General features: G+C 44.9%; 1 protein-coding gene across 1 annotated transcript; it reads right to left on the bottom strand.

Moving 5' to 3' along the window:
- Window positions 1–65: 65 nt before the first annotated feature.
- On the bottom strand, window positions 66–863 carry LOC136489057 (probable alpha-mannosidase At5g13980). The gene is made up of 2 exons (XM_066485795.1): window positions 477–863; window positions 66–233 (listed from the first exon to the last, which is right to left on the bottom strand). Exons 1-2 carry the CDS (start codon window positions 678–680, stop codon window positions 66–68), a joined length of 372 nt encoding a protein of 123 aa, XP_066341892.1. The 5' UTR covers window positions 681–863.
- Between the last annotated feature and the right edge of the window lie 22,234 nt (window positions 864–23,097).

The raw sequence follows: 23,097 nt of genomic DNA, 5'->3' as shown, positions 1-23,097 counted from the left end.
AGAGATTGTATAAATGTTCGCCCGAACCAACAGAATGGCCACAGGTAGACTCGCATTGCTTCCTATCATATAATTTCACACAACAATTTGCCACAACCCAACTTACGGACGCATCGGAGGCTCGAAAGTTGCAAGTCACTACTATTTACCTGCTCAACATAAATGAATTTTCGGTTCTCGTCCTTGAGCAGCGCCGGGATGAGCGAATCCAGCACGTTCTGGACGCATGCCCCCTTCAACCAGGAAAAACAAACAAACCAAATTAGTTTAAACAAAGTAGAGCAAAGTTGACGAAGAGCAAATTCAGTTCATTTAATTAGTTATTACGGATCCCCGAAACCGAAAGTATGCGGAAGCGATTAGCACGCCAATGCTAGTCTCCCAAAAAACAATAAAATTCCTCCGAAGTTTGGGGGGAGAACCGCACGCGAGGAAATCGGAGAGCAGCGGTCAGCCCGGCGGAGCAGGCGCCTCACCTGGATGGAGTTGTTGGATCCGACGTAGTACTGGTCTACGGTCTTGAGCCAGCCGACGTCGTCGTGGGTGTGCGGCACGACGTGCACGTTGAGCTTCCCCGGCACCACCCCCGCCGACGTGTTGTAGGGGATGTACACCGCCTCGCCCACGCCCGCGGCGGCGAAGATGGCGGTGAGGAGAAGGGCGAGGAGAACGGGGCCCATGGAGGCGGGCGCGCTAGGAGAGTGGAGCGTGGAAGGAACGGGAGGAGGTGCGGCGGTGGTCGCCGGGGAGGCGGAGACTCTGATGACTGATGACTGTGGCTGCGGCAAGCAGCTAAGAAGAAGCGGGGGGCGGGGGGCCCACCTGGCGGTGGGCAACGACGCGCGGCGAGTAGTTGGCGCACTCGTTGCGCCACGTCAGCGTCTCGCGGGGTGGTTTCTGCAAATGCTAAGTATTCTCTGTGAGCGGTTCCAAATTGGCCCCCCTTTATATCCGAAATATCCTGTCGCTATCCATCCTATAATTTGGGTCACAACTCACAAACGGATAAAAAAAAAAGATCACGTAACAAAATTGACCGGCGCGGATGTATTTACTGCATATAGTTCCTACCGGTCAAAAATAGTTACATTTGACTACTATTAGCACCACGGAAACTATTTACAAATACAACAGCACTAGGTGACTCGACAAGTATCTTTGTGTGCGCACATTTTTCTTTTGTTTATAAACGAAATATATGAGAGTTATTGTTCGGAGGTTTGATAGGATATAGTAACACATTAGGATTAAATCATTGGGCACTGCTTTGTTTTTCTAATATAATGTATGGTTATGTATATGTAAACATTGGAATCCTTGGTTCTTGACCCAGTCTTGTGCTTACAAACATGGTTATAGGTTAGGGGCAAAGCTAGAACGAATTTGATAGGTACACTTATCTCGTGATGCATATTTTTTTTTATCGCAAGATGCATATATACAAATAATAATTGTAATCATTGTTTTTCCGTTTTTTCTTGGGTCTGCCCCTACCCTCTACATGGATCCACCCCTGTTATAAGTTTTGTTTTGACATAACGTGTTTTTCATTTTTTATTTAAAAAAAGCATAAGTTATGGGTGCACTCAGTAGGGCAACAGTTGTAGCGGTATCGAGTAAGCTATGTGTTAGCACCGAACACAAAAAAGCAACAATATGCAGAATCTACTCCTACCGGCATTTTAAATAAGAAAACAACGCTTGCAACAAGTGCTATGCCAATTAGTACCATAGTTCCTTCTTTTGCAAGGCCAGAGGGGAGGTGTACATGCATGGTTAGAGGTTCTTCACTATAATTCATAAAGTACTAGTGATTAGCGCGTGTCCTTGCACGCGGGTTGGCACCACAGGTATGTTTATGAAAAAGCACAACAACATAAGAAACAAAAACATGAAACAAAGCTAAGATGTTTGAATATTATTAGGAACTTACCACATGTTAATAACATTGACCTTAAGATAGCTGACATAAAGTTTCGAAGCAAAGCCAAGATGTATGAGATTACAAACTTCACACATTAATAACATAGATCCTAAGATAGGTAATATAAAGGTTCAAAGGTACAAACTTAACACACGGTATAACATAGTTCCTCAATTAGCTGACATAAAGGTCTCATGCAGTAACGCCTTTTTCTTTATTTACCATCGAACTAACATAAAACAACATGATAACAATTCATAATGTCCATTGCATCAATATTAGTTCTTCACAAAGTTACATAAGAAATACCGGAATATATCATTACACAAGCAGAGTAGGCTCGATCCAAGACACAAGATAGCATCAAGTAGGATAACCAGAAGTACAATAAAGGTGATCATGGGCTTCACATCCTCTCTCGGTTGAAGAGACCCTTGCTCATAGATTAGAGGCTCCGATTGTCAGGGCATCTGAGGGAAGTGCGGAGTATTAAAAGTGTTGGAAATTGATGGTTTCATTGGAATCTAGATAAGAGTTGTAGGTATTTCAAAGTCCTAACACTACTCTGGTTTTGTTTTCTCCCCATTGAAATAGGTAAAAACCTCAGGGGCCATACAACCAAGCAGGGGCATCGAGTGGGAGTACAATTTGGTCATACAACTTTGCATAATCCTCTCCCCCTCGATCGGATACAAGGGTTCCTCACCTGGGAAAGCTCTAAGCACTGGGCAGAGTTGCCTAACATTCAACCAAACGGCTCTAACCAATCCTTTCCCATGAAAATGAGTGTTGAGCTTCCATGGGGCTAGTACGAGGCCTAGACTCGGCTGGGCTCACAAAAGCCCTGTACAATATTTGTGTCTTTTTCTCTAAATTTAGTCAAACATAAAAGGTTTCACTTAAAAAAACTCTATAAATTGATTTGTCTTTTATTTATTCGGAGGAAGTAGTGTTGAGGAAGTTATAGACTTGCATTTATTCTAGAATGGGAGTATATATCAACGGTTCAACGTCATATGAAGCATTGTAATATATCCAACATCTGGCAAGAATGTGTTCCCAACGCTATACATAATAATTAAAGGTTTGACATAGCTGTCACCATATATATTATTATTTCCCCGCACGCTTAGCTTGGAACTTTTGCAAGTCTGTACTTCGAGTCATGATTTGATAAAAAAAGTGCTGTGCACGTTAACGTAGTTGGGTGGGCATTGGAGGGGGCCCTGTGCACAAAGGGCATCGGATAAGGAGGGTGACGGAAACAGACAGATTGCAGATCACAGAGCTTGAAGAATCAAATCAAATCAAAGCCTCCCCCAAAAAAGGAGGATGCCGCTCCCTGCACCCACGCCACGCCAGATTAAAATCACCGGTTGGTTCGTCGCCGTCACGGCCCGGGCCCCGGGGACTTCGAGGAATCTCTGGCCCGTGGACCCGATGGATCCGTATTGTTTGCCCCCCCCCCCCCCCCCCCCCCCCCCCCCCCTGACCATTTTGGCGGCCCAGGCCCAACCGTGGGACGGTACAGGCAGGGTCCACGCGCGAGTCAGAAGAACCACTGGCAGTGAGGCCGATAGCGGGCCAGGGAGGACGAAACCTCCAAGGCAAGCCTGATGGTAGAGTACAAGATTCTACTAGTGGCGGCGAAGCAAGGCCGACGAATCAGCGATGCCGACCTGGGCTTCAGAACCTCGTGTGTCAATAAGAGCAGGGGAGAATTAACGTAGGGACAACAAAAAAAAAAAGGGAAATATATGTACACATCAGCTCCATTTTAGCGAAGATAATAATGCTTGTAGTATTTCATTATTTTAACATACATACTTATGTTTTGCACTAATAAAGAAAGAAAAAAGACAAATCACTTACATAACTGATTAGTGCATTAATTAGAGGGGGTGTTTTGCCCCCCACTCGCTCCGCCGCCTCTGATAAGAGGAGGATAGAACTAGAATTAAAATTCGGCCCATTTTCAATCAATATAGTGCCGCTTGTCCTTTCCTTTGTTGAGCCTTCCTGGCTCCATCGATAGAGACAAATGTTATTAGCAGCAGGTTTTCCTCAAAAAAGAAAAATGTTAGCAACAGGTAGTGGGATAGAAAAGAGGGAGTAGATTCAAGTAGCTAGAAAGAAGAATAGGGGAATTGGACACATGCAGAGGAGATGCTTAGTGCAAGAATATATTTGAGATTACATAATTCATGATCCACTCCGGTCCGGAGCCGGATTCAGTAACTTGCATTCAGCAAGTCACAGCGTAACTTTCTCTTCATCGCGTCCGTTCATTCTAAATCTAACGGCGTGCACTAAGTCAAAGCAAGAAATGCCGGGGACTTGGATTTTTTTTTCTGCGACCCGAGTGAGGCAAGCAATAGCAGAGGGCTTTCTCCCGTGTCCTTCGTCCGACGACATGCTGCAGGGACAGAGAAGGGCTGGCCACTAGCGTGAACTTTAGCTGGCCAGGGATGAGAGAAATCCGACAGAGCGGCGCCTCTTTTTTTTTATGCAAGCTGCCTGGATTCACCTTCGTCGCTAGTTTGTGATTCTAGTTCAGGTTCTCGTTGAGACATTGCTAACAGCTAGGGGCGGAGCTAGGTCCTTTTAGGCTATGTTTGGATGCATGTGTATCCACTTTAATCTACATGTGTTGGAGTGAATTGACATAGAAGTTAATTTAATTCCACTCAATTCACTTTAACCTATGTGGATTGAGATAAATACATGCATCCAAACGAGACCTTATTAGGGTCGGCTGACCCCTAGGATATTTGGAAAATCACTTCTATACAGTTCGTCGACATGCAAAATCCCTGCTTACAATGTTGAAGACCACGACTGGTGTTTTTGTGCTCGCTTCGCCTCTGCTAACAGCAAGATATGCAGGAGAATAATTGGTTGCTAACATCTCCAATATATCCAAGAAGTGGCAATGCGTGTGTTTCTTATACTATATATATAACATCGAAGCTTACAGGAGTGTCATATAACCAGCACGGCTAGCTTGGATCTTTTTAAAGTCTGGCATTTTTTTTTTGACGTTAAACAGGAGGGGCTCGCCCCCACTGGTATTTTATTGAAAACATTGAGAAAAAAAAGTAGTACAGGGAGGTTGAGGATAGAAGTCTGATAATTTTCGTTCATTCATGATCATCATGACGGACAAAATTCTTTAGGCTCCGTTCGGTTACAGCGGTATGGTGCGAGGAACTGTTCCGGCGATAGTAAATTGAGTAATGAATCTGGTCGGGAATTGTTCCTGGGTCATTCCCCAGTAACCAAACGGGGCCATAGGGAAACAATTTGGTGCCCCCGAATGCGAAAGAAATTTAGCTTTGGCTGTGGCTTGTCGTAAACGATCGTAAATTTCCAACGAAAATAATATTTTTCTTTGACACAAACCAGCCAACAGTACTTCTTCACGAACCAACAACGATACGAACCAGCCAACCGAACAGGCTGATCGTTTCTTCTGCCTAGAAAAGGGTTATGGGAGGCCAATACGTGGGCTATGCCTGTGTCACGGGGGAGGGTCCCGCGCAAGTGCAAAATGAAACCGGAACCCCAAAGACAAAGAGGATCCGCATCCTCCAGGCAAAAAAGTTCATCGGCGTTGCTCCGGACAACAAGATCAAGATCATTTCTGGTCGCGTATCGTCTCTGCGTCGCTGTGCCAACGTAGCATTATCCTCAGGCTGAACTCGGGACCTCTCGCACCCTAAGCGAGAATCATACCACTAGACCAAATGCCCGCGCGATGTTAATGTTGCAGTCTGTCCTATACAAACTGGTCTACAACTCAGGTGACGACATCGCGAGAATTCGGAATCTGCTCGCCTTCGCCACCGTGTCGTGCTCCATGTCTCCTGGCACTCCACCTGGGCAAACGAACCTCTATATGTATGTTCCATTGCAATTCCAGATTGAAATCATGGTGAAGAACTGAAGTGAAGATAGTCGGAAACAGAGAGAACAGCGCAGGGTTCAGTTTACCTGCAGACCCTCCTGCCCGTTCCTGCGTCTGCGAAGCTCCTGTCCTGTGCGGTTCGATCCACAATCCAGCACCGGCTGTTTCGCGACACCAAACTGAACGATGAACACGAGGATCTTAATAACAGGACAGGTACACGTATACCCAGATGCTGCAAGTGAGCACAGGGGAACAACGCGCGCGCACACAGGGAACGTTGGCGGGCGCACAGCGCAACACACACACACAAAACAAGTGCTTCGATTCTCAGGGAACGTGGAAACAGGTTCAAGCTCAAAATTCCCCACGGCAGGTTGCACCCTCGCATTGGTGTCCAGCTGGTACGTGAAGGCCCCGCGCGTCGGGGAACCTGTAGTGGCGTAGTCCCGTGCCTGCCACCACCAAAGGACACGTACGAGAAGGGCTGCGCCACCACCAAGCATCTGCACTCTGCAGCATGTCCTCCCTTCCTTCCGAGCAAGCATTTGGCTAAGATGACACGCTCCAACTCCGACTCCAACTCATACAGTCATACTTCGAATCCGCAGCTCCACTTAATTTGTACCCACTGTTTCGGCCTGTTTGGAACACTGGTGTATAAGTTACACAAGACTCAAATTTTTCTGTAATGAACCAGAAAACTATGTATAGCAGACCGATCCAATCGGAAAACAAAAATCAACTCCCTAGATTCCACTAAAAATATGACTGATACCGGGAGCGCCGGCCTCTTCGCTCACGCCCTTGTCATTGCCCTCGTCTCCGACTCTATCACCATGACAGGATCGAGCTTCTCTTCCATGGCCCTCCTCACTAGCTTCCCCTCTCCCTGGTTGGCACTCCCCTCGATTCTTTCTGTACCTCTTCCTCCCTGCGCATCAGTTTGCACCAAAGACGGCCAAATCCATGGGTGCAAATCCACGTCGACTGTGCGTGAGGCCGGCGAGGAGTAGGATTGTGGACCTTCCACACTAGCTCTATAATCTAAGGTCATAATTACAGGTCCTCGGTGGGTCTCCACGTACGCTTGGCTACTGCCAAGCTCATTATTGTTAGAACTAATCTTACATTAGGATCTTAGATTAGCCTAACAATGAACATAATTCATGCTTAGCACTTAATTAGGGTTTCATTGATACTGACTTTTTAATCGAACATGTCCAGAGGGCCGTACGTTGACGTCCCGAGCCTATGTGATGCAGGCATGCTATTGTTATTGTTGGAGAGGAGATGGTGGACTCTAGCAGAGGGCATCTAGCATGTGGTGTAGGTCTGAACTATAATGCTGTGGGTAGGGCGTCCGTCCGGGCATATCCGTCTAGACGCCCAGTTCCCTGCACATCGATTGGGTTCAAACAGACAACGGGCATGTGGCCTCCCTAACTCATTCGCTTGCTGCGAACATTTCCCCACTCTCATGGCCTCCCCAACTTATCAGCCTGCTGCAAACATCACCCACTCGCGACCGCAGCGGCAGCTTTCACCATGCTATTAGCTCGCAGCGGCTACGTCCGCCGCGCCTGCGACGGCCGTCCACCGGCCCCTCTCTGTCGCGCCCATCCCCGTCGTGCCACACCCCGCGACGCGCCTCGGCCCAATCTCACGCCGCGCCGTGGCTCCATCCCGTGTTGCGTGGGGCATCCCCTGTCGTGCCCCCCGTCCACCTTGGCTATCTCGGCTACGGCGCGCACCACGCCACCAGGAAGAGGTCACCAGCCGTTGCTTTCGACGTCCCCATGACGCGAACTTGCTGGCTACCATAGTTCCACACCAGGTAGGCCATAGCTGGCACCGACGGTTCTGTGTTTTGAGTGTTTCAGGCATTTTAGACTATGTGTTTTAAGTGTTTCATCTAGATGTTGCAAAAGTAGGTATGTGATGTTGCATATGTTGTAAGTCTATGTTTCAAGTGTTTCAAGTGTTTTTAACGGATATTTCAAGTGTTTTATCTAGATGTTGTATATGTTTGCTATGGCTATACACGCATGTTTCAAACGTGTTTCAAGTGTTTTAGATGTTTCGGACTCATGTTGCAAGTGTTTTATCTGAATGTTGCAAAAGTAGATCTCGATGTTGCATATGTTGCTATGGCTATACATTCATGTTTCATGCGTATATTTCAAGTGTTTTGTCTGTTTCAGACGTATGTTGCAAGTTTTTCATCTAAATATTTTAAAAGTAGATCCAGGAGAGGACATGTTTCAATGATGCCTGGCGGACAACTGCCTGCTGGTGTTGGGGGCGCTGTTGAGAGTCACCGTGTGGGCACCTGTGGCCAGCAGACGCCGTTGCGGCGCGCATCCACAAGCAGTGTAGGTGACGGGACCCACGTGGGGCCTGGCAACGGGCGCGGGTGTGTGATGGGCTGCTGGGGCGCGGGATGGGCTGTTGGGGCGCAATATGGGCGCGGGGGCATGGTGCGACGTCAGGACGTGGGGCGCTGGATGGGATGCAGACTCGGATGGTGGGATGCTGTGTGAGATAATGCACGGGACCTGCGTCCAGACGTGCCGTCTGTCCGAACATCCGGGCGCAAGCCCTTCCGCTTTAGGAAACGTTCCGAGCTCATCTTGATCAGTAGTTTGTTAGGGTAACTAATCACGGTCTTATCATACCCATTTCATTAGACACCATGAGCCTCTTCTTATAGCTCAGGCATTCTGGGACCAGACCAGTGACTGTTGGATCTGTCGTTTCCGATCAGGGCATAGTAGATGGTCATTAGCTAGGCCACTATAGAACTGGTATTTATTCCGATGGGAGTGCAATCGGATTCGCCTGGCCATCTGATGACTTGTGGCTGAGCTCGCGACGCGACCTGTACACAATTTATGGCTGCCGGTCGTGCTTTTGTGAAAATAGCCCGTGGTAAAGCTAGAGTGAATAGAGAGAAGTGCACTTGTTGTAAGTGCATACAATTGTTATAGGGGAATACACACTGATACATGATAAAATATAGTCATAGTCACTGGTTTTTAATTTTTGATTGAGGAGCACATTTGTACTCCTATCTTCTAAGGCTCTGTTTGTTTGAGCTTATCAGTCAGAATCAGCCAGCCAAAAAATAGTGTTTTTTCTCTAATAACAAATCAATTATACAAATCAGTCGGAGCCAAAATAAGTCCTGCCGAACGTGGCGTAAGTTAGTCGCGTGACCCAAACAAATACTTTAGAGACAAAATAAATTACAGTTGTCTTCTAGTGGACAAGATATTATAACCGGAAGTTGGAGTACATGTGAATAAGGGGGTGTTTGGTTCTTCAGTGGCTCCTAAAATTTTGTGTCACATCGAATGTTTAGATATTAATAAGGAGCATTAAATATAGATTAATTACAAAACCAATTACATAGATGGAGACTAATTTGCGAGACGAATTTTTTAAGCCTAATTAATCCGCCATTAGCACATGTTTACTGTAGCACCATATTGTCAAAACATGTACTAATTAGGCTTAAAAGATTCGTCTCGTAAATTAGTCGCAAGTTGTGTAATTAGTTTCGTAATTAGTCTATATTTAATACTCCATACATGTGTTCAAACATTCGATACGACAGAAATTTTAGGAGGCGCTGCAGAAACCAAACAGGCCCTAAGTTCACCGAGCTGCAAAAACGGGGCCCAATCATCATGCTGAGGCGCATGAAACATCTTGTCTTTTCCTTGTATGAATTCCATGTTTCCAGTCAACTCATATACACTACGTCAAAAAGCATTTGTAGGGGCGGTTGTAGACCATTTGTAGGGGCGGTTTATCCAGCCGCCCCTACGCAAGGGTCTCTACAAATCATGCATTTATAGGGGCGGTTCCCAGGCCGTCCCTACAAATCGATTTGTAGGGGCGGCTGGTGTTTCCAGCCGCCCCTACAAATCGATTTGTAGGGGCGGCTGTAGTACCAGCCGCCCCTACCAACGGGTATTTGTAGGGGTGGTTCAATCTATAACCGCCCCTACAGTACGTTTCCCAGCAAAAAAAAACCGTTTTTTTAATTTAAAATCGCTTTGCCGAACGTCCCACAACCAACGTTCCGAACCGTGTTCGCGTTGCCGAACGCCTCGTGACCAGCGTTCGTGTTGCCAAACACCCCGCGACCGCGACTACAAACATAAGAGTATTCTATAAACTACAATTACAAGTCCAATTCACATAAATATATATAATCCATCATTAAATATACAAATTCCATAAACATTGTTATCAACGTCCTAGAGCTAGCCTTTCTGTCTCACGAAGGTGTTGGTACTGAGGATTTGTACCTAACTCAGACTCTCGGTCATGGTAGGCGCCTCTGACGTGTACAATCTGGTCCAATATGAAGTTGCAAAGGTCGCCGACGAGCTCTAAGAGTTGGTCATCCTTGTATGGGTCTCTTTTCATTCCTTTCTCTTCTCTCCACTACAAGAAAACAAGTTTCGGTTTAGTATTTCATACCATTTACGAAGTTTTTATACTATGGGTGAAGAGGTTCAAACTTACCCTTAAGGGGTGTCTCCTATAGGCACCGGTGTTACCTATCATAGAACATATATAGTATCCACAATGTACACTCCCAGGCTTCTGCTTGGGGCACTGTGTTTTGCATATGAAAATGTTTAGTAATGCTTTTGACAGCCATGTAACGGAGTACTGAAGAAGTAAGTTACACTTACTGCACATAGTGTTTTTATAGCCAGCTTTTCCTTCCTTGCTGGATCATGCCTTCCATGATGATTAGTGACATAGAACCTAAATGCCCTGTTCGAATTATTTTGGCAAATACAATTTGTTAGTATCCAAAAGTGAACGTTACAAGTATGTATACAAACATATAAGCTAATGAGGATTGTCGATATGTATACGTCTTGAGAATCGATATGAAGTCTTTGTATGTCACCGTGTCCTTATCTAATGAATCAAAGACCCATGCCATGCTCCTCCCGACATCGACGGCTATACAAATCCAGTGGTTGCTGCATGAATTTAATCATAGAACTAGATAAGTCCTTTTGCATCGAATGAAATATATCGAACAAAGCTTTAAGTATAGAGTTGAGCTTACTCGAAGTTGTATGGTAGCCATATAGTAGAGTGGTGTTGGAGATTTTTGAAAGCCAAGGCAATGTATGCCGCAACCTTAAGAGATTCTTCCCTTAGCTTCGCACTACGGATGCGCTCTTTCTCCCGAAGAGTCTTTGCAGCTGCTAGCTCTTTGGCATCCAGTGTCCACCGTTTAGGGTAATTAAAATTTGTTTGGGCTATAGCTTGAGGGTCTACATACCCGGCTTTCACACTTGGCATTTGTTTGACAATGTGCACGTGCATTCTACAAATCACGGCGTGGGTTAGTTACAACATAATTCAAACATTACATTCATATCATATCGGGAGGACAATGACTTACAGGCACCACGTGCGAATTAGATTCATCTCCATTTCTCCCAGGTGAAAGCATGTGTGCATGTCATTGAAGTCAAAGATAATTTTCCCGGCTGGGCTTCCAAATGTGCCGGTGGGAAAGCATGCTTGTATGATATCTATGCTCGTTGGGAGAACATGCAAGTACCAATCATGAAACCTTCTCATTCCAAGTAGTAGGCGCTGGATGTCCCGGTTTGGTAGGAAGGGCTTGCCTCTTTCATATTTTTTCGGGCAATCCTTTGACCATTCGATGGCATCAACATTTGGATACTGCTTTGCAATTTGGTGGAGTTTGCTACTGGCGGCCTCCTCAGAACCCCGTGATGGGACTTTTTTAACTTGGTTTTTAGGCTTGAACTGATCATGGGAATACCACTTGGACACCGACGAGACGTCTTTGATCAGAACATAAACTGGCCTTATGTTGATTGGAATCTTCTTTCAGAGTTCCCATTCAGGCACGTCCTCATCTTCTTGTGCATCACCTTCTTCAGGAGACACTCGTTGTTCATATATCGGTTGTGCTTGTTGAGAAGACTATGGCATCTCATGATGCACTTGCCCGGTACGAGCTGGAGAAGGTTGTGGCATCTCATCAAGCACATGCTCGATAGGAGGCGGGGAAGAATGTGGCATCTCAGGAATGTGGGGGTCACGAGACGGTGAAAATATCTCCCCGTCCTCAACAACTCGCTCCAAATTTGGGAGAGGAAGAGGCAGCGAAGAAGCAGTCAATATAATGTCCCATTTGTGCCAGAGGATGAACTGCCCCATAACGTCTCCGAGTAACACCAGCCCCTCGGGAGTTGCGTAGTCTATCCTCCACTGCATGAACTCGGGCTTCACTGTATGCACCTCGACCCTAGTGTATTCTGACGATATCTTATTATTGTGGTGTAAGCCACCAGGAGGATGTGCCACACCCGTTGCCACCTCCATCACAGTGTTCTGCCGGCCGCTGAGAAACACCAAGGTGCAACTAGTAGGTTCTCGTATGAGATCGACTAGGGTTGTGGCTGCAGTGGAACCTTGGCTGCTAGGAACTTTCGGAGGGCTGCCAACTAATGCCAGTTCTCCCGGCGGCGTCACTAATATACGTGGCTCCGTAGACATTCCTTGCTCCTCCAGCGCCTTCGCAACTAGAGCCTTCACTTGGAGCTCAAGACTAGTCTCCCGGTCTCGACCATGTTTCTTATACATGTGCCTGTCCTCTTCGAATCCTTGCTTCTAGGTCATCCTTTTCCCTAGCCCCCTGGTGCGGCCTGTGTGCTCCTTGTTTCCCAAGCCAAGGCTAAGCTCATCCCTCTCTCTGGAAGGATTGAATGAGCCCGTCTCTTTGTCTTCAGCATATTTCAGTATCCTTGATACCGCCTCTTGGGTCTCCGGCTTATCAAACTTAAGATTACTGCCGGATGGTTCTGTACTCCTCGCATATATCCAGTTCCTTGAGCGTACCTTCAAGTTCGTCACATCGATATTCCCAGCAGCTGCAGCCTCTTCATCCATCTTCCTAAATTGCTCTTCCTTGGCATAGTAGCCACCGGGGCCTAGATGATGGTGGTGTTTGTTCCTCTTCGCCAGCTCGGTGTTACGGGCACTGAGCTCCAATGCCTCCACTGAAGTCTTCTGAGCCATGAGCTCCTCCCATTGACTAGGAGTTATTTTGCCGAACTCGTTGAAGGGAGTTAACCCCTTTTGGATATACTTTGTGTTGAGCTCCGACCTCCAACGTCGAAATGACTCTCCCATCATCCTGATAGCATTTTTTTACCAATTCGTGCTTACCCTCCAGAAATCTAAAATTGACCTTCAGATGCCTATCCCATAGTGCATTCTTTATGTTCTCTGGTACCTCTTTCTAGTTAGGGATTGCTGGGTTCAATTTATCTCTTACTAGGGCCCCGATCGCATTATGGAATCGTCCTCTTAATTCCTTCGGCTCAAGGATCTCCCCTACTGGCCCAACCTTCGTTATCACATAGCAAGCCTTATCTTGATATAGATTTCCTTTTCTATCCCATCGTTTCCTCTTAGGCTTGGTAGTCGTGGTTGTGTCTTGAGTTTGTTGAGCAGAGCCATCGTGATCCGTCTCTGTGGTTGTTGCCTCTGCTCTCCTTTCCTCTACTCCGTCTTGTCCAGTGAGATGTCGCGGACGTCGATGTCGTCTTTTCTGAGTTTTTGGAGGGACCTGTATATAGGACAGGTCAAAGTGTTAGCAGAGGTAACACAGCCAAAGCTTTAGCAAAATTTACATGCTAAGGCTTCTTCCCTACCTCCTCGTTCGGGTCAAAATCCTTGTCCAAATCTTCCTCCATTGGCCTCCTTCTTGCTTCAGGTGGGAAAGGATCCTCGGGACTTTCATATCCCTCTTCTGACTCATCATCCTCTTCTTCTTCGCCTTCAGCAGCCTCTCCTTCGGGGCCTTCCTCCTTGTCACACTCCTCCTGAGTAAGCATCACTTCTAGATCCTTTTCTACCTCGTTATCGAACTGTTCCAGAGTAAGCTGGTCCTCTAGTGCTTGCTCCTCAAGGGTTGGCTGCTCATCATGCTCGGGGCATCGAGCTGCACTGTCTGTTGTCCGCGACATTATTTCGCGCTTTGTTCTAAAAGATGCAAGAAAGTGTGCTTTAGGTACGTGAGAAGGTATAAGAAATCAAAAAGGTCTATAAACCAAAGTAGTCCTATAAAACAACAATATAAAAAATGAGAAGTAGCAATGGTAGAGGCCTCAGAAACATGTCAATCATCATCTAATCTTGAACTTGGAGCATCAAGGCATCATAACAGAGAAGAGAGGAGAAGGTAATGTAGGGGCGGCTGCTAATGATGCCAAGTTCCTCACAAGTTCTTGATCATCATCTCATATTCCATATAATGTATGGACTTGGACAATTTCATCATCGGCAAAACAAAGGAGAGGAGAGGAGAGGGGAGATTTGGCAAAAAAAGCAACAGCTGCTTAACAAACATAGAGAGGAAAAGGTGTAAAAAAAAGCAGCTGCTGCTTCCCAAATATAGAGGATAGGAAAGGCGGCAAAAATAGCAACAGCTGCCATACTGACTTTGCTCGATCACACATGAACATCATATGCTTAATATCTTCTGAACCTAATAGGCAGATTGGACAATCAGAAGTAGTAGACAGTAGTAGTAGGGAAGTAGTAGAATTAGTTGACAGAAATACAAGTAGTTGATAGAAGATAGAAGTAGAAGTAGTAAACAGTAGTATTAGGGAAGTAGTAGAGTAGTAGTAGAAGTAGCAAAAGCTGCTTAGGAGAGGAGAGGAGTAGAGTGGAGTAGAGGAGAGTATAGTAGTAGAGTAGTAGTAGGAGTAGCAAGTAGTAGTAATAGGAGTTGTAGGAGACCAGTCAGCAGCCAGTAGTTGATAGAAGACAGAAGTAGAAGTAGTAAACAGTAGTATTAGGGAAGTAGTAGAGTAGTAGTAGAAGTAGCAAAAGCTGCTTAGGAGAGGAGAGGAGTAGAGTGGAGTAGAGGAGAGTATAGTAGTAGAGTAGTAGTAGGAGTAGCAAGTAGTAGTAATAGGAGTTGTAGGAGACCAACCAGCAGTCAGCAGCCACTGGTACCAGCCAGCAGCCAGCAGCCAGCAGCCAGCAAGCACATTACAACCAACACAATTAATTTCTTATAGTGGCCGATCTCAGCCCGATACTGCCTAATAAGTAGAGTAGTAGTAGGAGCCAGCAGCCAGCAGCCAGCAGCCAGCAAGCCCGATTATAGCCAGCGAGCAGCATTCAGGTACCAGGTAGATCACAACATTAGGTAGATCGCAGCATCAAGTAGTTCACATTCAGAAAATAGCACTGAAATTGAAACTGAAATGAGCACTAAAACTGAACTGAAATGAGCACTAAAACTGAACTGAAATGAGCACTGAAAATTAACTAAAATGAGCACTGAAACTTAACTGAAATGAGCACTGACACTTAGCTGAAATGACCACTATCCAGTTTTTAGAAATTTAATAGTACTGACACAACACTACAGACACTTAGCATAGTTACTTTCAGTACCAATGCATGAATAGACTTACTAGTACTATCGGTAAGCCGATAAGCCATGTAATTATGTAAATTACCAATAATTATGCAAATAGGTTAGCAAGGCTTTGAGATTTCAAAATCTATCTGACTGCTTTGCTTCTGCTCTGCTGTGCCCCCTTTTTTAATACCAGCTAGAAACTTTGCAGCCGGGCGGTCGTTGGCTCCGGTGGTGAGGTGAGCTCCATCTCGGTGGTGCCTGGCTTCACCGCTGTGTCAGTAGCAGCAGCAGGCAACACCGCTGGCTCCTCCATGTCCATGACATCGACGTCTGCCCTGATCGTGCCTTGTGGGTTGTTTCGATTGTTTAATTATGCAAAACTGTGAGTTTTCTATGGTTTCTTAATTGCTTGCTGCAAATCCTGCAACTTGCGCGCCATTGTTTTTAACTGTGTTCACGTTTGTCATGAAAGCTCTTTTTTTACTGTGATGTTGCTTTTGCTTTCACTGCTGTAACTCTTCTAGTTATGAGTGAAGTGGTACTAAGAAGTCCTGCTATCCATGACGGGCCGAAAACTCTAGGTCTCTTTCTACAGTACTTGTCATGTTGGGCCTGATGCCCAACATGAATATACTGATGAGGTTTACTAACAGTAGCAGGTTCACAACCATACTCAGTTCGTCAGTAGTTCAGTACAGGCCTACAGGGGGAGAAAAGGCTTCTTTTCAAGCTCTAACATCCACTACTCAGTTAGATAGGCTAATTATTTCTATTTTCAAAAAAAACAAAAAGAAGACGCAAAAGGGACATGAAACAAATGCACTGTAACTTTAAGCTTTCCGCACACTTAATCTGGAAAGACCATGTCTTCCTATAGTGTCTGACCATTCTCGTGCTCATAAATAACATGATTCGGATCAAATACAAGTACAAAACCAAGCAAACCAAGTTTGGGTGATCAACAGAAACACGAAATTACTGCAGACTTGCTAGAGCACCATTAACTAGTAAACTAGCATACTTCAAAGACAGTAAAAATTAGGAAATCTCTTTCAACATAGGACATGCGGCAGCAATTTACTTTTTGGAACAAAAACTGAGATCAATTCAATGATACGACTAAAAACACACCAATAGTCCTATAGATGCATCATGACAGAGAAGTGACCTGGAAACCAACAAACTGACCATGTGTCATACAAGTACAGACCACTAGCCCCTTGGATATGTTTGTGATTAAATTCCAGGTAATCCACTAACTGATTGAATACCATAAGTGTGCTAGAGACATGTACTGAACTGCACCAGTGGAAGCAAAGTAATCAAGGTAGCAGAGCCCGAACACCAAAAATGTATGCATAGCACATCAAGGTCAACTTTGCAATATATCATATTCCTATATAAATGAGATAGCATGGATGAAGCCTTCAAAGACTTTTAAGCACAGGAAGAATTTTAAGCTGCTTTTGGAAGGACTAACGTAGGACTCATAAGCATTGCCCTATATAAGAATCAGTGATACCCACATTTTTTCACATGACAGTGAAAAAATATAGCAAGGAACTGAAGACAAGAAGAAGGTTCAAGGGATGGAACAAACCTGAGCCAAGGGCCGGGCGCGGGTCATCGGCGTGCGGGGGTGGGCGTCGAGGCCGGGCGCGGGTCGCCGGGGGTCGGCACGCGGGGGAGGACGTCGGGGGTCGGGCGTGGGACGCCAGGGGTCGGGGCGTGGGGGCGGGCGCCGAGGACCGGGTGTGGGTGTCGGCGTGCGGGGGCGGGCGCCAGGGGCCGGGCGTGGAACGTCGGGGGTCGGCGCGCGGGGGAGGGCGCCGGGGGCCGGGCGCGGGACGCCGGGGGTCGGCGCGCGGGGGAGGGCGCCGGGGGCCGGGCGCGGGACGCCGGGGGTCGGCGCGTGGGGGAGGGCGCCAGGGGCCGGGCGCGGGACGCCGGGGGTCGGCGCGCGGGGGCGGGCGCCGGGGACCGGGTGCGGGTGTCGGCGGGCACGGGACCGGCGGCGGAAACCCTAGGCAGCCTGACGGCGTCAGAGGAAGAAGACAGCGCCCAGACGATGACTCCCGTGCGCTTCCCTCCTATTTATACTAGGTACCATTTGTAGGGGCGGTCCCTGATCCAGCCGCCCCTTCAAATGCATTTGTAGGGGCGGTTCCTGATCCAGCCGCCCCTACAAATGAATTTTAGGGGCGGTTCCTGATCCAACCGCCCCTACAAATATTTTTTTAAAATTATAAATTCTATATTTTTTATATCATAAAAACACAAAGTAATATAAAAAATTGTGTATATACACAAATATAATATTTTTTATTATTCTATATATGAAGAAATATATATATAAACAATTGTAGTCAAAACAATATAGAAAACAAAAAAAAAACAAAAATTAAAAATTTGAATTTTAAAACTTCGAATACAATTTTATGACGTTAAATGAAATAAAATGAAAATGTTGTAAACATAAAAGTTGTATAACTCATCAACATGTACAACTTTTATTTTGATCATCTTGTCATGTGACTTTGTTTGAACGATTCAAATTTTGAAATTCAAATAATTTCAACTTAAAATAATATTTTGAAAGAGTAAATGATTTCACATGAAAAACTCATAAATACCAAAGTTGTAGAACTCATCAATATGTACAACTTTTATTTTGATCATATTTTCATTTGACAAAATTTGAACAGTTTAAATTTTGAATTTCACTAAATGGCAACTTCAAACAAGATTTTGAAACCTTAAATGATTTCAACAATAAAAGTCGTGAACAAAAAAGTTGTTGAACTCCTCACTATCTACAACTTTTATTTTGGTCACTTTTTCATGTGACAAAGTATTAGTAAACATTGTTCATAAATTCACATGACTCATAGTTTCATGAACTATACGAGAAACATATTGATTTGTGAACAATGTTTACTATCATTTTGTCAGATAAAGAAATGATCAAAATAAAAGTTATAGATCTTGATGAGTTATACAACTTTGGTATTCATCACTTTTTTAGCTCAAAAACATTTAATGGTTGAAAATCTCGTTTGAACTTGTCATTTTTTTAAATTTGAAAATTTGAAGTGCTCAAACTTTGACAAATGAAATTTTGTAGTAATAAAGTGGATGTTCAAATAGAGTCATCTGGATGTTGCAAAGGGTAGTCTCACACACATGCATAAAATGTAGTCTCATACACATACAAAAATATATAGTCTTACACACGTACATAAATATATAGTCTCACACGCATGCATAAATGAAGTCTTACAAACACACACTTACACAAACACTCCACGTTCAACAACTAGCTAGCCCGCTATAACGACTTTCCCTTTGACACCTTTTCGTTCCCATGGCATTATGTCTTTGGGGAGGTTCTTTTCCACAACACTGATCTTCTTAGAAAAGTCTGTGAATAGCGGCATCTCATCGTACTTATTGTAAGCTTCAACATCATCCACGCCATCGACTCCAATAATGTGTTGTTTCCCGGAGGCAACCACGTGCTTTGTCTTCTTCTTCGGGGGAAGGTTACTTTGTGGGTCAGACATATAGAAAACCTGTGCGACACATGAAGCGAGCACCCAAGGGTCATCTTGGTAGCCTAGATTCTCGAGGTCCAGGACTCTCAATCCGATCTTGTTCAGTTGGTGTTGTTTGATCCAGCGGCATCGAAACAGGGCCACCGTTATATCCCTTCCATAGTCAAGTTCCCATATCTCTTCAATGATGCCAAAGTATTGGATCTTTTGCCCTAATCCATCGAGAGCCTCTATTTGAACGCCGCTGTTTTGGTTCACATATTTACTATCCTTTGCGTGGGTATAGTACGTGTACCCATTGATGTCATAAGCATTCCAAGAAGTCACTTGTCTCGATGGCCCCTCCGCCAACCTACTGATGGTAATAGAGTCTATGGTTTCTTCAGGCCGTATGTTTTGGTCCTTCAACCATGTAGTTAGTCGTTGCTTGTGCTGTTTCATGATCCAATCATCCGAACGGCCATTTCTCTCCGCCATAATGATAGCTAAGTGTTCATCAATATATGGTTGCATCGGTTGTGTACTCTGCAAGACACTATAATGCGCCCGACTCACCTCTTTGTAATCATGGTCGATGAACACTTTTCTACCACTGGTGCCCTTCCTAGCCAGCCTACCCTTGTGACGAGAATCAGGTTTACCAATCCCTTTCTGTACTTTTAGGTACTCTTGACAACACTCGACGACTTCTTTAGTACTGTAACCCTCTATCATGGAGCCCTTTGGGTATGCTCGATTATGCACGTATCGACTTAAAACCGACATGAACCGCTCATATGACCACATTTCATGCAAGTAGCAAGGGCCAAGCGCCTGTATCTGATGAACCATGTGAATCATGAGATGTGGCATTATATCAAAAAAAGCAGGAGGTAAACACATCTCTAGTTGGTTTTGTGTCTCCACCACAAATTCATGTAGGTCACTCAGCTCTTCCTTGCCAATCGTCTTCTATGAGATCTTCGAAAAGAAATAGCACATGCGGGTGATGGCCATTTTCAAGAACTCTGGCTTTATAGCCCTGATTGCAATAGGTAGAAACACTGTCAGCATCACATAGCAATCGTGAGCCTTGCAGTGTGTTATTGACAAGCCCTTCATCGACACTAGCTTCACATTTGCTGAAAACCCAGTCGGGACTTTGATCCCCCTCAGGAAAGTGCATATAGCTCTCTTCTCGTCTGGTGTTAGGTTAAAGCACGCCGTGGGCAGAGTGTATTTTCCATTAGCCTTAGGTACCGGGTGAAGCTGTGGCATCATATTTAGCTGCACCATGTCTTTCCGTGCTTTCAGACCATCCTTTGACTTGCCTGTGTCCATCAAGGTAGCAATGAGACTCTCAAAGACATTCTTCTGCACGTGCATAGCATCAATGGCATGGGGGACCTCCAAGTCTGGCCAATAAGGCAGATACTGAAAGAAGATCGATTGTTTCTTGAAAGGTACGCCTTCGACAGGAGGTGTGCTTCTATCTCTGTTGGTCCCATCCAGATTCTTCTTTCCATAGATGACGCATATGTTTTTCACCATTCTGTACACATGTTCTCCGTTATGACGTCTCTCCGGAGGGGGTTCAATCTCCGGGGTGTTGTCATAAAATCTAAAGAACAATTTGCTGCGGTACTTGTGACTTGTCTTTAAGAAGCGTCGGTTCCTTAGGTAAACTATCTTCTTGGATGTATCCAGGTACACCCATGTAGTACCATCCAAGCAAACCAAGCATCCCGTCTTCCCTTTGATCTATCCAGACAAAGCAAACAACGCGGGGTAATCATTGGTAGTAACAAATATTATTGCTCTACATATGAAGTCCTCCTTTCAGAACGTATCGTACATCTGCTCCCCATGCCTCCATAGCCTCTCCATTTCTTACATCAAGGGCTCAAGGAACACGTCTATATCAATGCCTGGTTGTTTAGGGCCAGAAATAAGAATAGTGAGGAGAAGGTACTTTCTCTTCTGACACAACCATGTTGGAATGTTGTACATAGTCAAGATCACTGGGCATGTGCTGTGGTTGCTCATCCTCTCATTGAAGGGATTCATTCCATCGGTGCTCAGGCCAAACCGTACATTCCTTGGGTCATCGCTGAATTCTTTGTGCTTCTCATCAAACCTTTGCCACTAACTACAATCAGCCGGGTGTGCAATCTTATCATCATCCACCTTGCTCTCATCATCCCACCATGTCATGAGTGCGGCTTCTTTAGGGTTTAGGAACATACGTCTCAAGCGGTCGGTCACTGGCAGGTACCACATTACCAGAGCAGGAATTCTTCTCTGCTTTGCATCGTTGCCTAATGGAGTGTCCTCTGGGGGCTGAGATTCTTGTATCACCTTTTTTATACCCTTCTTATTCCTCTTTTTCCCCGTGGATGGTTCGTCCCCACCGTAAAGGTCATTGTTCTTGTACCGGCTGGCCCCACACCGGGGACATTTATCCAATGACTTGAACGTTTTGCCACGAAAAAGTATACAGTGGTTGGGGCATGCATGTATTTTTTCAACCCCCATTGTCAATGGACTTATAACCTTCTTCACTTGGTACGTATTGGTGGAAACTGAGTTTAGTTGTGGCAGCACCCATGACAGGAGATGCAATAGATCATTGAAACTACAGTCTGACCAGCCGTACTTAGCCTTCAGGATGAGCAGCTCAAGCACAAAACGTAGTAATGTCCAATGTGTCGGACAACCCTTTTCAACACCATACACAGTCTCATTTGATGCTTTTGTCACTCTTTCCAAATTTTGTAGACCTTTCGGGCTATTTAGTAAAATCTCTGGTCCAAGGGTTCGAATCATGTCATCTAAATCATCTTCAACTCCGACACGTGCTCCACCATCATTATTGGCACCACATTATTCGTTACCATCCCAACCACCAGCATCACCACCTTGTTCATTGCCAAGCTCAAAATCCATTCGTGCATCAAGCTCTGCTGAATATTGGGACAGGGATTCTATGGTTTCGTCGTCGTATTCCTCCTCATCCTCGTCGTTAACAATAACCGTTTCACCTTGATGAATCCACACCGTGTAGTCCTCAACAAATCCTCGCATAATCAAATATGATCTGATGATAGTCACATCTGTCCATGCCATACGGTTCTTGCAATCTTTACAGGGGCAAATAATTGTATCCTTATTCTCTTTCAATGTCGTTGCATGCTTCGTTGCGGCTTCAATAAATTTATCCACCTCTTCACGAAAACCTGCCTTAAACCTTAACGAACCATACATCCAAGAGTTCCTGTACTCCATCTTTTACAACAACAACAAAATAAACATTAAAGGACTACTTATTCAGATATATATAAAAATGAATCAAAGTAATAATTATTTGAGAATGATTGTATATACCTCAGATATATATGAATATAAATCTAATATAATTACATGAAGCATACAAACACACCATGGTAGAGAAAAATTAATTAATGGCCCATTTATCCATAAATAATTAAAATACATATTTATTGATTACAATAAACAATTTCAAAGACAACAATTAGCAATAATTATACTTTACCCAATATCTTTCATACAAACCCTAGTCCAATTTTATCAAACATAAATTTACAAAAATGAAATTAATAAAAAAACCAAACCCTAGATCTAGATCACATGCACATGAAACATCCATAAAACTAACTAATGGTTCACTAAAATCAACAAACATGGACCAAATAAGGCTATGATCTTGTTCCCCTCCCTAATTTACCCTAGTACATTTAAAAGTTGGGTCTAATTTGCTCATAAATAGCTCAAGCACCATAGAAGAGAGAGAAAAACAAAACTCTAATTACTCACTAACCAACCATTAAAACTTCAAAAAAAGTTTGGAATAGTATTTTCTTACCTTCTACAATCTCTTCACCAAAGAATTTGAGACCAAAACCTTTCCCCCTTAGTAGAGCAATTTTTGGGAGGTGCCCAAGGCCTCCCCACCTTTTTTTCACGGGTTGGAGTGAGTGACCCGAGGAGGAAGAAGGAGCTGCATTTGTTTTATATGGAGGGTATTTGTAGGGGCGGTTGGTGATTGAGCCACCCCTACAAATCGGTGCTATAAATACGTGGCCATTTATAGGGGCGGCTCAATCACCAGCCGCCCCTACAAATACCATTTCCAGGGGCGGCTGGTAATTGAGCCGCCCCTACAAATCAGACCCCATTTGTAGGGGCGGCTCGTAACACCAGCCGCCCCTGCTATTCCATTTGTAGGGGCGGCTGGTGTCTGGACACCCTAGCA

The sequence above is a fragment of the Miscanthus floridulus genome, chromosome 10 (genome assembly GCF_019320115.1).
Source record: "Miscanthus floridulus cultivar M001 chromosome 10, ASM1932011v1, whole genome shotgun sequence".
In the NCBI taxonomy this organism is placed as follows: Eukaryota; Viridiplantae; Streptophyta; class Magnoliopsida; order Poales; family Poaceae; genus Miscanthus; species Miscanthus floridulus.
Note: the sequence above shows the minus strand (reverse complement) of the source record. Positions and strands in the feature narration are given on the sequence as shown.

Excerpts from the sequence above, each read along its gene's own strand:
- LOC136489057 (XM_066485795.1), bottom strand. The coding sequence starts at position 680 with ATGGGCCCCGTTCTCCTCGCCCTTCTCCTCACCGCCATCTTCGCCGCC. Across the intron at positions 234-476 it reads GATCCAACAACTCCATCCAG|GGGGCATGCGTCCAGAACGT; the intron begins GTGAGGCGCCTG and ends TCCTGGTTGAAG.